Below are 14,964 nucleotides of genomic sequence, written 5' to 3' on the forward strand. Positions count from 1 at the left end.
CCTCGGCGTGACCAGCGAATGCTTTAACCACTAGGCTACCCGACCACCCCCAAGATACTTTGGGTCAATAATGCCAACAGACAGAAAGCAAAAAACACCATATCTGGGAAAATTCATACAAAGTTTCAGACGGGCCTTGTGTAGGAAATATCGAAAATTTGTGGACAAAAATGATGGACAAAGCATCACGACATAATATCATTGAGGATAATTTCAATTTTTCAAATACAAACAATAGAGCATATTTGAAATTAAAATGACACCTTTGTAATAATTCACTGAAAAGTTGTCTCCTCCGTAAACTTTATGTATTGCTTTCATGTTTTAAAGGGGCGGTCGGGTAGCCTAGTGGTTAAAGCGTTCGCTCGTCACGCCGAAGACCCGAGTTCGATTCCCGACATGGGTACAATGTGTGAAGCGCATTTCTGGTGTCCCCCGTCACGATATTGCTGGAATATTACTTAAAGCGGCGTAAAACCATACTCACTTACTTATGTTTTAAAAGCAAGATGCCACATGAATTAACACAACACAGACAGCAATATATGAATGTTTAAGCAATATTAATCAAAGCATGTATCTCAAGAGTACTGGACCACATGAGAATTAGGTTCATCTGCCCATCTGGTTACGTTAGCCAGATGATCGCGGTCAGACCAAGCACCACAGATCTATGTTCACTCCTCTCCCACAAGCACCTAGCCAACTTGAAGTTTGCCGTCTCCCTCATCCTGCTGGTCACTGTCGTCGCTATTACACATCTTGGATGCTGCTGTACAAACTGTGTCAAAGAGGAACAACACTCCGCGATCTGTTGTCCATTGAGATCCAGGCTCTTTAATTTAACATGTGTGAAAATGTAACTAGGTTACATGTTTGAACTAATCCTTTGTCTCTTTAGGGCTCACATCGAATTTGATAACAGAAGAAGATTCGGATTAGACACTGTTAGAATAGGTCTTCAGCAACCCATGCTTGCCGTGAAAGGCAGCTCTGCTCGTCATAAGAGGCGACTAACAGGATCGGGTGGTGGGTCTCGCTGACTTGGTTGATGCATGTCATCGTATACACGTTGCGTGGATGATCATGATATCGTCTGGTCCAAACTTGATTATTTACAGATCACAATCATATAGCTGGAATATTGCGGAGTGCGGTGTTAAACAACAGACAAACCAACAAAGCATTTCGATAACCCCACATGAAATATGTAGGTTCACCAAAATGCGAGCTCTTGAGATATGGAGAATGGTTTCTGAATGACTACAATCAAATTTGCTGGTACTGTCAATTGATCTGATTGATATCAAGAACCAATCTTAAGTTGTCAGGCTGCAATGAAGAGCAATCAACAAATACACCAAGCCTGACCAATTAAACCTTTAAGTCACATCGTATGACAAGCATGGGTTGCTGGTAGCAAGTTCCAAACTGGAATCACAGGACTTGACACCTGTGAAGATCTGGGGTAGACTAGGTCTTCAACAATCCATGCTTGCCGTAAAAGGCGACTATGAGGATCGTGTGGTCAGGCTCGCTGACTTGGTTAATGCATGTCATCGTATCCGAATTGCGTGGATAGATGCTCTTGATGTCAGTCACTGGATTGTCTGGTCCAAACTCAATTATTTACAGACCTCCGTCATATAGCTGGAATATTGCTGAGTGCAGTGATAAAAAACAAACAAACATACAGAAGGGTTATGTGTCCCGATCTGCTGCTGTTGACTGCATTCTTTGTACATGAATTCCAGGCAAAACATGGAAATATATGGAGTTTAAGAGGCCTATCTTTAATTTATAAATTCTTGGTGCAAGAGAGCAAAGCATTTAGACAAGCATACATGATTCTGCATCTCTAAACAAACATAACTGGGGAATCTGAGTGCAGAAACATAAAGCCACACTATTTTACTGTTGAGGGTATTTTATACATCCATGGAATCTACATCCATAGAGGTATATGTGTGTTCTATTTTCTTTTGCTAAGATTGAAATTTGCAAATCAAGGTGGTAAAGAAATTAAGCAGAATTGTTTCAGAAGCTAACATTTGATTGTATAATTAGACTGGGCATTCAAACCCTCGCTCACCTGACACCACCTGCTATGGAGCACACATATCAACCTACAAATTATCAGCAGTCATACGGAGCAAGGCTTTCCAAAGCCCCTAAATACTGGGCACAAATTATTAATATATAATATTCCTTTTCTTCTGTATTAAGATTGAAAAACAACCAAGATCCAGTCCAGTTTCATTTCATCCATTTACTAAGAAATATACAAACATTGTCGACATTGTAAAAGAATCTACAAGCACACATCACAGGACCTTCATTTTTTACTCATTAATTGTAAACCATTCAAGACTTTAAAGAATAGCCTTACAAGTTACATCCATACACATTCATTTCAAATTATGTCTTGTATAACATGACTATGTACATCATGTAGAAAGTTGGCTGACTGCTAGTTACAAAATGCATCCACAGCAACATGACTGAAACAAAAAATATGTTCCATCACTGTTCATTATTGTTTTGCCGTTATAACAAGCAACAGAAACCATCAATCCCATCTGGACGTCCGCTTTCTTGTTGACAATGTTCCATCTGGATTCATAGCAGCATAGGTGTTGTTTTTCTCATCAGCTTGCTTCATGTAAAACATGTAGCCCACACAGGTAAGAAATGTTGCCAAGCCCGTAAACATCACAAACTTGTTCTAAGACAAAACAAAAACATGATATTATGAAGTATCCATCTACAAACATGACAAATAGCTTATCATGTACATTGACCTTGAAGTTGGAATTAAAAATGGCATGTATAAATCTGATGGCCTACCTTTAGAATACAGTACCACAAACTTTTCAAACACGTGATCATACCCTATGACGTAATTTGTTGCCAGTCACACCGGCGAAACAATGCCCTGTGACGTCAGGGGTCATCGAGTGTGCATAAGCTCCTCCCAGTGATCTATCTTCTCTACACGAAGCTGTGGAGAGTTTTGAATATTTGTTTACTGAATATAGCCTGCGGCAGCGCATTTTATAGCAAGCGCTAGTTTACAAAAGCACTTTTATTTTTTATTTATTTTTTATTTCGTTTTTCTCGTAATTCAAGTGTCTAAAAGGGTTATAAATGGGATCTAATATACACATATTATTTTTTCGGTGCATTAATTTTCATTATTATGCAAAAGAATGTAGTTTGTTAGGGATATTTAGTGGTGCTGAACACATCCAAATGTCGCCAGTGTTAGGGTAGGTTACTCCAAACTCTATCCTTAGCCCTTGGATCCCCTTTACGATAATTCACCCCTTTACGATCATTAGGGTTAGGAACCCGTTTAGTGGCTATTAGATTACCCTAGGTCTATCCTTAACCCTTGGATCCCCTTTACGATCAATCACCCCTTTACGATCATTAGGGTTAGGGGCTAGGTACTCGTTTAGTGGCTATTATAGATTATATAGGGGCTCCTTATATTCTTCCCACAAAAACGTCGAGTAAAAAGGATGAAATGGTTTTGTGTCGAATATTTTGGCAACTGGAAACTGTCCCGGAACATTCACAAAAGCCACTTTCACCGGCTACATTTTTCAGTACTGATTCAAAAGCGAACTCACCGTTGTGTCGTCACTAGTCATGCTTATTCCTCCATCGTTCCTTACTTTTATCCACATCATCCTTACAGTGTTCCCTACCACACTTTTCTGTCACAAAAATCACCCGACGAATTTTTAAATACCATATCATTCATGCGCACTCGCGAGATCGACGTCTGACGTCTGACGCCTGGAGCCGTTTTCAGTTCGCAGCATATCGGCTCATTCCTCACCACCCGGTTTCTTGTAGATTACGGAATGTGACGAGTGTGCCAAATGGCATCGGGATCATTCGTAAGTGTCCGTAGACTAAAGTCACGAGACACCATGCCCACCTGTAACCTTCGTAAGTGTCCGTCACCTATTCGACCCTTTTCGTTCAGTTCCGTAACATCATAGGCTTGACTAGATAGATTTGCACTAAGTTTAACAGTGTGGACGTAGCTCAGTCGGTTAGCTGTCAGGCTAATAATCCGAAGGTCGCGGGTTCGCGTCCGACGGATTCTCACTAAAACTGGTTGCTTGTCTTGTGACATGTGACCTTCGGCAGAGATCGTCCTCACGAGAAGTTGTGGTACTGTATTCTAAAGGTGCTCCAATCTGATAGCTGTCAAAAAATGCTTTATTTTTATGTAGCGATTGATATGTGATGTGGTATATAGGAGTCAAACAGTTATATAGAATCAGCTTGACATAACTATGAGAGATATTTATTTTGTTCATCCATATTGATCAGTTTGGTGTCAAATAAATCATAAACATGGCCAGGACGATCAGCTGATGATAGACTTGTAGTCCGTGTGATGAAATATGGAATGGATTTGAAATTTCCATCAAAATACTGCTTTTACTTACAGGACGTGCATAAAGCTCAAAGTTTACAGTTCGAAATAGTGATGTTGAATCCAGTTTGCGAGCACCAGGATCGCGTATCTTGAACAATTCTTTAACTTTTGAATCTGACTCAGGTGGCACATTTTCTTTCGACATTTTGTCTGCTATGGGAGTACTCATTGTAAAAGGACAAAAAGATAAAGAGAAGTGATTTAATGTTTTAATAATACGTTAAAGAAGATACGAAACCTTTCACTTAGTTCATATCTTTTAATTATAATATATTTAGATGACAATTACAAAACCAAATAAAATATTTTTATTGAACAAGATACCAGCAATGACACGTCCCTAGTTCAGTGCTCTTTAGAATCGGAGTTAGAAAACGGTGTTAACTTCCGGGGTACAATTTATGAGGCGTATTTTCTTGTACAATCTATCTTTGTAGGATTAAGTGATACAAAAATGATCATATGTGAAAAAACAAAGTCGCGTATTTAAATAGTATCGTAACAGGAGAATTTCAAAGATAATTTATAATCATTAAGTCTGGCGGTCATCAGTTATCAACGGTGAATAGGTGAACGTGGGTTCTCATTCGGATTATTTAGCGGTGCTTGTTTGTCAGGATCTATTTTGAGACATTTGTATGAATAAGATAATTTGCTATGGCAGAATACTGCGATATCCAGTTTGATTGGGATTGTGATAGGGATCCTAACTCCATCATTGATTACTTTCAAGAAAATGACGAGAAAGACAAGAAGTATGGGTAAGTGAATATTTTCAAAAGGCTGTGGCGAAGTGTTGATTGCAAGATACTGGGAAGGCCTATATTATAATTTGCCTGGATTGTGAGTATATAGACAATATAACTGCCTAATTGTCATGTTCTTGCCTATGAACCCATAGAAATCCTGACCGCCGCAGTAAGGACTAACTACATGTTAGGTCAACACAGTTAAAATTCTTTAAATGTGTCCTATCCTCATGGTGGTGTTTGCCATCTGCAGAGTAGGCAGACTACATACAACATACATATAAAATGATGTAATGACTGACTGTGGGTACTAGCATGAGCTAGGGAAAACCCCTTACTATTAATAGTGTACACAACACTACCTTTCCCCCTTGTAAAACAGGTAGCCCCTAATGACCAGCAATGAGTCTACATTGTCTAGCCCTTGTAATATCTGATGCATCACTTGCTGAAACATAACAGGTGCTGTCAAAATTCCAAAAGACAATCCCAGGTACTCATACATGCCCTTGTGAGTGTTGATGACTAGTAGAGTAGAATAGGAGTTTACTTCCTTCTGTCAACTCTAACTGTAGACCTACCTGTACGCATTTGTCAAATCTAACTTTGTAAAGCATTTGGCCCCCGACATCATGCTCAGCAAGTTTTTCTACAACAGGTATATGTTCTCTTCTAGTACTGGGTTTACAGTGACTTTGTTGTTGTCCCCACAGACCCTAATATCTTTGTTTGCTTTTGGTACAATAACAATAGGCGTAGCCCAATCTGACCTTTCAATTTTCTTTAGGATCCCTTCTTTAATCATGTTAATTCTTTCTCAAAGGCATTTTTCAGAACATATGGCACCGGCCGTGCTCTCATGCATTTAGGTGAACTCTCTGGTTTCACTCAAATGTCAGCTTTAAATTCTTTCATAATTCCCTCCCTTTGGAAGTCTGACGTGTACGAATTTGTCTCTCTGTCATCCAAAGCAGCCCACAAATTACAATGTCTTGTTATTAATAGTGTACACAACACTACACTTATCATGCTAATGTCCGAATGGAGGAGGGCCTCACAATTTAATCATTTTCTCATCCTCCGGACATGAGTATTTTTCTTAGACTACCCAGGTGGCAGTCAAGACTTGTTTGATCAATCATATCAATCTAGCAGTTGATGATAACCTTAAGTACACAGAGACGTTTATGTGTATTTTTACAGTTACACATACCCTGACACGTTCCTATGTATACATGAAACCTAAGACAAGAATGCATGTAAATCTTCAGACATCAGCATTATGAAAAAGATACATTGTCATTCAGTATGTTTTTCTGCATTTTCAGTGAAAGCAAGCATGACATGATACATTTCCTTTGTTTCAGCCTTGAATCCTTTTCTTTCCCTAGTAAGCTGGAAGTGTTCAAAGGAGCTGATGATGAGAGCAGTAACTGTCACTTGACAATCCGATGCAAGTCTGTGTACCATGTTGGAATAACAGGTGTCCAGATTGTCAGTGAATCTCGGAACATGGAAGTCTATGGACAAACTGAAGGATACATGCATACAATCCGAGGAAAGTCAGTTCCCAATTCTGAAGATGATACCCACTATTTTATCTCAAATTTGCCTACACAAGAACCAACAAACTGCCTTACCTTTAAGGTAAACTTCAAGTATTTTATCATCCCTTTTGTCAAAATAGCTGGGCTGAGTGAAAGCAAGTAACATAGGACTCCAGTCGCCACAATGGCTTCTGTCTATGACAGCACAGTTAATCCTACCGATCAAGTAATTAATTAAAAATAACCTAAAAGAAATAGTTCCGGAAGTAATTGCATTTGCTGTGAAAGAAAATATGAAAAATACCTGGCTTCCCTATTGAAATCTTTACATTCTTTTATAATGATCTTTAATTTTTTATATGAAGAAATGTCAGATATGTTAACAGTCTGTGACTGTAGACGCTAGTCTGAAGTCGGTGTCTAGTAAAATATCTTCTGGTGTTATAAGATCAGCTGGTGCTAGTTGATATGCTAAGACTTATGTTTGCCAAAATGCCAAAATACAAGTTCAGACTAGTAGACTGAAGGCCCGTGAAGATCCGGGGTAGAATAGGTCTTCAGCAACCCATGCTTGCCGTAAAAGGCGACTAACAGGATCGGTTGGTCAGGCTCGCTGACTTTGTTGATGCCGTATCCCAATTGCATGGATTGATGCTCATGATGTCAATCACTGGATTGTCTGGCCCAGACTCGATTATTTACAGACTGCCGTCATAGCTGGAATATTGCTGAGTGCATGTTAAGCAACAAACAAACAAATAAAGAATAGACTGAAATGTTATCATTGGTTATTGGAACAGACTGTGTTAAGAATGTTCAAAACAAAAATGGAATGAGACGTACATAGAAATGAGGTGTTATTACATGTATTCCAAGAACTACTATGAATAGAAACCTCCTAAACAAACTAGACACCAGTTACCCCCTTATATGCACTATATAAAAGTATTAATGCATGTATATCTTGTATATCAAACTATATTACATCAACATTGAAAGGTATTGTACATGAAATGACAAGCAAACTGGATGTATTACTGGCAGATTTGACAGTGATAATACAAGTCTACTACTTTGCAGTGTTTGAAACTAGGAAAAAACAAACCAGGATTACACTTATTAATAAATCTTGAGAAAAAAACATTGATACTGTCTTAAAGCAGTTTACCATCAAGTTATTTTCAGAAATGATGTATTGGATAGAAATGGTAAAATTGATAAAAATATCAACCTATATCATTGTATATCAGTTCATGATGTGTCTCAGCCGTGTCATACTAAGAGAGTTAAAAGATGGTACTTGTAGTGTACTGTGTCTGATTGGGGTATTCATGTTAAACTGCAGCATGGTATCTATGTAGGCTAGCACAAAAAAAATCAGTATTAGCACGCACGCACGCACGCACGCACACTTTTCACATTTCTTTACAAATGAAAGAGGCTGTGGACATGGTGATTTGCACCATATCTATTACTCCCAGTAGATAAAATTCTGGTATGTATGATAAAATATGATAATGTAAAAGGAATTGTAATGCAAAACAGAGAACATAGACTAGGACAGTATGCTGATGACTAGGGCTCTGACGGGTACTCAGGTACCTGTATTTGATAACGGATCAGGATTTGTCATGTACCCAAACAAAAGGGGATATTATAACTGTAATTTTATGAAGGTTCTGATGGGTTGTAATCACATTTCTAAAAATGTAAGGAGGAAGTCTATATGCAGTCAGTGCCTGGAGGTGCTAATGTGTATGACCTTTATAATGTTAGTTTGAATTAATTTGATCAATACTGTTGCAAATATTCGGAAAGCCTCCTGACTTATTCTTCCAAATGTATTCATGTAATATTGCACTGGAAGAACATGAGATACACTAAAGTAACGAAAGACATTTGATTTGTTATTGCAGTTCCTGTCACTGAAAGACAGAGCCTCATTCCTGATCAAGCGCCTGCAGATAACTCTTACCCAGATGGCGCCGCCTGACAGTTCCACTCAGATGGACATCGGTAAACTGAGGAATCATGTGAAAGAACTAGGAGATAAAGTCTCAGACAAAGCAAAGTCTCTCCTGGACACCATGGAACAGTATCAAAATGTAATCTAAATAACTGTAGTTAACAAGATTTTCTAGAACTCTATGCTGAACTGTGAGAACACTGTCACCCATGCGTGATGCACATGAAATTTGTTTCCCTGTGCATTTCACACGTGCACCATGCACTCTTTGTCTTGATGATAGTGAACATGTCATTGTTGATCATTGATAATTCCACATAATTTCTTCCATGTTGTTGTGATAGAAGACTATATTTATTAGTCTTTACTGCAGAATCCTGTTTGCGCATCTTTTTTTCTAACATTGTCTTTTCATCAAGGTACATGATGCGAAATAAAAGAAATGTTCTGTCATTGCCAAGTTGTGTTTACTAACCGCTAACAATTCAATTATTCAATGCACAGTCATAGACAAAGGACCTATGATTTATATATATACTCACCACCAAAAGAAACAAGACCATAGAAACATTTAGAGAAGAATGTACATTAAGAAGAGATGTTTCCAATGTGTGCCAACTACTGACAAAACTAACAATCAGTCAAGTGTTACCATACAGTGACTTTATTCTTATCACGATATACTGCACATGATTTCCAAGCCATACATGCTAATCCTGCACGAGAAAAATGGTGCATCTCGAGTCACGGATGTATGACATCATTTTTATGAGCGTCGGTTCACACAACATACTAGTATGTTCGTTTGAGTATTGTCTCTTGAATATGAGTAATTCTTTACATATTAACCAACATGTATGGCATTCACATTTCTTTTGGTAGTGTTGTTTATAAGTACTTGTATATTAATAAGCACTGTTGATTTCAGAATCAGCGGGGTGCGCTAGACAATGTTCGAAGCATGATCTCTGAGAGCTCATTGCCGCCTGACAAAGAATCCTCATTATCTGGCATGGCTGGTCTGTTGTCCATGTTTTCCAAGATGAACACCAGCATGCCGAGGAATCCGTCCAGTGTTCCGATGGGGGACAACGGTACAAACAACCCCAGTGACTTGGCTGGGAATCTGTTGACTCATATGTCCATGAGTCAGAACGGAGACAGTTTACACAGCGATGACATGTACAAGTTTCTACAGTCAGTCTGCGGGAGAGTGTCCAAACTGCGGCACACTGAAAATACAAACCCAGGGATAATTCCAACCAACAGGTTTGTATGTTGTTTTATAACGTGAAATGATCATGTTGAAAGATCGGTGTCTGGAATGATTTGTTGAGCATGAATGTCAAGTGATTATCTTTGTAGACTACCATTCTTTACATACTTTTTATGTAGATGGCAATTTAACAAACCATTTTTGTGGATTAGTCAAAATGAAAAATAATGTCTTACCCTGTTATTACTCTTATGTACAACTAAAACTTTAATTGTTCACACAACAGGGCTTTAATTAGCTATATAAAACATGCACAAGTGCAACCCATTATTGAAGAATGCATCCGAATATTTATGTCATCATACAGCAAGTGCATGTCAAAAAAGAAAAAAAATGTACTTGTTGTTACCCTGCCTGGTGCTCAGCTTTAACAGGAGTTCAGTATAATGTATCTGAGTGGGACATCAATGTTAAACTGCAGCATGGTATCTCAGTGGGTTAGTTAGACACAATTTTATGGATAACAACTTCTTCCACAAAATTGTGTCTACCTTGTCATCCGTCAACTTCTAAGTAATGCCTATCAAACAATTTCTCAGTGGGTTTGCGATATAAATCTGGCATTAGTCTGGACTAGTTCAAGTTGCCCCACACACAACATGTGCATGCACATTGCTATATAAGTGCAATAATCTTGGACACACCATTCAACCCCACTCCACCTCACCTCTCACTTTATCAATATCAGGACAGTTTATTATTCTATTACAGTGACGTCCCAGCAACACAGAACCACGTGGACCCAGCTGTTCTGGAGGAAGTGTCAAAACAAATCCATTCAGCTGAAGAACGGATCCTGACTCAGGTACAGCAACAGATGTCGGACATGGAAGCTAGGTTGAACAACAAGATGGACAGAATACTGCAGCTGTTGTCTCCTGCTGAAGAATCTATATCCGAATCGGAGGAAGAACCAGATTCCCCAGACAAAAACCCATCACCACAAGCTATAGACTTGGACTAATCCTCATTTGTTACCTGAAAGACCAAATGGTTCTGAGAACAAATTACTTAAGGAATGGTGTTGCATCGTTCAAATTGTCCAGATGGAGAAAGAGCTTTGTTCCTACTCATCATCCCATCAGTGTCTAGAAACAGAGCATTGTAAGTTGTAATTATGGAAGGTGGTGAGATTATCAGGTCTCTGTACATAGTTTCAAGTGTGTCGTTGATCCTAGCAGATGTACAAACTACTATCAGAACAAACTGAATGTTGGACTGGACACTGCATTATTACATGACATGGTCACTTGGCTGCAGATATCATCAGTGATAATGGCATAACACATTTTTAGCATTTTGTATATTTTGTATATTTTGCATATTTTGCACCCATACCATGGGGAATATTAGGAATGGTATCAGGCCTACTACATCGTCAATACATCACGGTTTTGTATGCTCTTTCATCCTCCATCACCCTTGAATACATATGGCCTCTTTGTAGTGTAGTCTAATGCATTGCAGGGCTCGATTTAGCTATATGAACATGACCAGTGCAACCTGTTAGTGAAAAATGAGACCTAATATTTGTCAACATGCACCATTACAAACTGATAGTTCTCACAACATTGAAATTGAACACATTACTGCTAAGCTTCATGTACCATAATATACCACTTAGCCTTGTGTTGTGCGTCATTTGCCATGCTTTGTTGGGCTTGACATCATCAAACTGTTGACACTTAAAGATTGTGTGCACATGCTTCAGTAAAGTTTTACAGCAATACGTCCTTAATTTACTGACTGGCTGAAAACCGGCTTTTGTTGCAACTTTGATAAATTTATGGGATCAGGGTCCAATCTGTTTTTTTCTGGTGCAAGTCGGCTTTCATGTCAGCATGTATCTGCTACAAGTTAAATCCTGTTCCTTAGTTAAACCAAGCCCTGCGTTGCCTATAGAGTGTATATGCAATGTTCCATCCTCACTCATGGATACACAGGACCAGTCTGTAGTTGCTATGTTTAAACAAAGGCCTAGATCAGCCAACAGGAAGCCAGCTAGTCCTCAGACAAATCAACACTCAACTTCCTCCCATGGAAACGTGTCATCAAGTGCCACACCCTTGCAACCTCTACTCCACACATTGCCTCAGTGGTAGGCATCATGAATGTCAATGTGTGGAGTAGGGATTATAAATGGCCTCATTTAGGTGACATGCTTACACCACCCAGCCACCATGTTTTCAAAGGTGTGTACAAGCATGTGAAGTTTTGACAATGGATCTTATGAGATCAGACATATTATTTATGAGCTGCTGTGGTTAATGAAACCAATATTGTGTACTTTGAACATGTGAAGAAGCTGTTTACGTTTCAAATACATGTAAATTCTTTTCATTTGAGTGAAAGATAGGTGTTATAGTACTTTGACAATGGCTCTTAAAACTGTTCAAAACTGTTTTGAGTTGATAGTTTAGCAATTTAAGTGTTTACTTTGTTGGTTGTTTAACGCCGCACTCCGCAATATTCCAGCTATATGACGGCAGTCTGTAAATAACCGAGTGTGAACCAGACAATTCTGGGATTGACATCATGATCATCGAACCACGCAATTGGGATACGATGACATGCATCAACCAAGTCTGCGAGCCTGACCAGCTGATCCCATTAGTCGCCTCTTACTGCAAGCATGGGTTGCTAAAGACCTATTCTCAACTTGGATCTTCACGGATCTAACTGTTTACTAATGACTGAGGGAATGAAAGACATTTGGATGAAGTTATAATTCTAACAGCACAGACATAATTGTATTTGCAGTTATACTTAAATGGCTTTTTCATGTTGTGATGTGTGTACAGATATTTTTAGATTTTAAAAATTATTAGACATCACTTTCTCCATGATGTTTGTGTTTCAGAATATGTTTTAAGGTTTGCACAAACAGTATTGACGGGGCCAAAGAGTCGTTATGCTACTGACTCAGACTTAGGTAAATGTTTTCTTTGTGTATCATCATCGTGTCTCCACACAGAAATAAGCCATGGGGTGAAACCTGGCAACAATCTCTGTCTTTAGTCAAGATAGTGCTGTCTGTGTTTTGTTCAATCTTGTTAATCTATCCCTAAGACCGTGGTGCTGACATGATACCACTTTGTGTGAAGGTCTGACCTCCCTACAGAATGTGGAATCAGTGAACATCATGTTTGACCGCCAATTCTAAATGAAGGATGTATGGAATCTTGAACCAATCAGATGTTGGCTTTCCTAAATGATTAGATTTCATTCATTTACCACCTTGATTGGGAAATTTCTATTTTAGCAAAAGTTTTATTTAGCCTGCATGATGATCTGAGGCCACCTCCATGGGATCAGGATGTTGGTACCAGCGAGTGAAACATCCAGATAAGCAGACTGATTTTGTATATCGAAAATGAATATAATCGACTTCCAAATGCAATAATGAGCCATGTTAATATATTGTTGCTGATTCTTGGGGCCATCTTCACTCAATAGGGTGTACTATCAAGAGTATATTAATGCTTGGTGGCATTTGTCTTCTGCCATTATCCAAATTTAGGAGTTTTGACAGTCAGTGTTTGCTCAAGGTTTACCTGTCCTGACATAGAGATGTCCTCAGGGAAAACTCTGACTGCCCAAGTTAAAGGAAGGATGCGTTGGTTCACCAATCAGGTGTTGGACATTTTCACTTGTACAAACGAAAACCCGCACAGAACACAAATGGTCAACTTATTTGGAGGTAAATGCCATGGCTGTCATTAACGGCAGGGTGTATAAGATATCATCAGTTTAACATCACAGTTTATATATTTTAGACATTAAAGTTCATTCATGAGATACAGAAATCCGAAATACAGGTCGGAGTCCTTCACTTATTCATACCAAGAATTCTGATGCCTCAAGTGTAAGTGGCTGATAAAAAAGTTCACCTGACAGTCGTCAGATCTTCATTTAGAGGGGTATTATAACAGAGTAAAAGATCTTAAGGAAAAAAGTTCACCTGACAGTCGTCAGATCTTCATTTAGAGGGGTATTATAACAGAGTAAAAGATCTTAAGGAAAATAACAATAATGGAGTAAAAGTTTTTATGTTGATTATGCAGGAAAGTAACAATAAAGCACAGACAAAGCACAATAACAGTTGTCCTACCTGTGTTTTTTTATACAGTAAAACCACATTGTTCAGGACCGTATCATGAACAAATGACACAGTTCTATTTGAACATTAGTTGATATAACTTTTATTGAATTATCAAAACAAAAAATGGAAAAAATCCTGAGACCATTTTCACCGGCCCCTCCTCCTATAACAAATGACCAGTCCATTAGGGTGCATTTTACTGTACCAGGGAAGTATATGTTTGACTGACCTATGTGTGAGGGTCGTCAGTTTTAACTGACCTATGTGAGGTGATGACGACTTTTGGATTACTTGTGAGTAGGCCATTTTATGCTGCAAACTTTTGAGTGAACCATGCTTCATTATTACATATTTAAAATATCTAAATAATTTACTTTGTGATAGTATTTAAATGTTTTGTGTTTGTGAAATTGTTTTTCAAGTAAGAATTTGTGGACTTTTACTTGTGAATTAATCATGTTGTGAAAGAGTTCTATGCAAGGTACAAGCTATTATTTCATAATCAGTTGTTTTGAAATGTGAAGTGTTTTCATTGTCTTCATACAAGCAAAAGGATGTCACTTAATGTTCATCTTCAACAGTCATTGGTATGTGTGTATGAAATATTTGTATGATAAATCTAGGAAAGATTGTCATTGTTAATACTGGACCCTTCAGAACTCAATGAGGGGGCACAGGTGGCCCAGTTATCTAAGGCACCGCAATTCACTGTCACAAAGCTAGGATTATGGGTTCGAATCCTGATTCACTCCCATTATGTTTCTAGGCTTGTCAGCACCATACCCGTGCTCGTGGGGTTCCACAAATTGTAAATGTCTTAAGATGTGCATCACTTTGGGCTTTCAGATGTCTTGAGTTGGACCTA

The 14,964-nt window shown here is 38.5% G+C and overlaps 2 protein-coding genes across 2 annotated transcripts; one reads left to right on the plus strand and one right to left on the minus strand.

The window, feature by feature from the left end:
• Positions 1–2,269: 2,269 nt before the first annotated feature.
• On the minus strand, positions 2,270–4,608 carry LOC139452876 (small integral membrane protein 8-like). The gene is made up of 2 exons (XM_071234513.1): positions 4,470–4,608; positions 2,270–2,725 (listed from the first exon to the last, which is right to left on the minus strand). Exons 1-2 carry the CDS (start codon positions 4,602–4,604, stop codon positions 2,570–2,572), a joined length of 291 nt encoding a protein of 96 aa, XP_071090614.1. The 5' UTR covers positions 4,605–4,608; the 3' UTR covers positions 2,270–2,569.
• Positions 4,609–4,843: 235 nt separating this feature from the next.
• On the plus strand, positions 4,844–13,944 carry LOC139452727 (uncharacterized). Its single transcript, XM_071234302.1, has 5 exons — positions 4,844–5,220; positions 6,576–6,855; positions 8,672–8,860; positions 9,650–9,990; positions 10,709–13,944. The coding sequence occupies exons 1-5, from the start codon at positions 5,117–5,119 to the stop codon at positions 10,959–10,961; spliced, it is 1,167 nt and encodes a 388-aa protein (XP_071090403.1). The 5' UTR covers positions 4,844–5,116; the 3' UTR covers positions 10,962–13,944.
• The last annotated feature ends 1,020 nt before the right edge of the window (positions 13,945–14,964 follow it).

The sequence above is a fragment of the Haliotis cracherodii genome, unplaced genomic scaffold (genome assembly GCF_022045235.1).
Source record: "Haliotis cracherodii isolate W230 unplaced genomic scaffold, xgHalCrac1.p SCAF_9, whole genome shotgun sequence".
NCBI classification, from domain to species: Eukaryota; Metazoa; Mollusca; class Gastropoda; order Lepetellida; family Haliotidae; genus Haliotis; species Haliotis cracherodii.

Bases quoted from the DNA above. Each gene is read 5' to 3' on its own strand.
- LOC139452876 (XM_071234513.1), bottom strand. From the start codon at position 4,604: ATGTCGAAAGAAAATGTGCCACCTGAGTCAGATTCAAAAGTTAAAGAA. The intron at 2,726-4,469 runs GTAAGTAAAAGC...GTTTTGTCTTAG, and splicing joins TTGAGCTTTATGCACGTCCT to AACAAGTTTGTGATGTTTAC.
- LOC139452727 (XM_071234302.1), top strand. From the start codon at position 5,117: ATGGCAGAATACTGCGATATCCAGTTTGATTGGGATTGTGATAGGGAT. The intron at 6,856-8,671 runs GTAAACTTCAAG...TTGTTATTGCAG, and splicing joins CAAACTGCCTTACCTTTAAG to TTCCTGTCACTGAAAGACAG. The intron at 8,861-9,649 runs GTAATCTAAATA...TGTTGATTTCAG, and splicing joins CCATGGAACAGTATCAAAAT to AATCAGCGGGGTGCGCTAGA.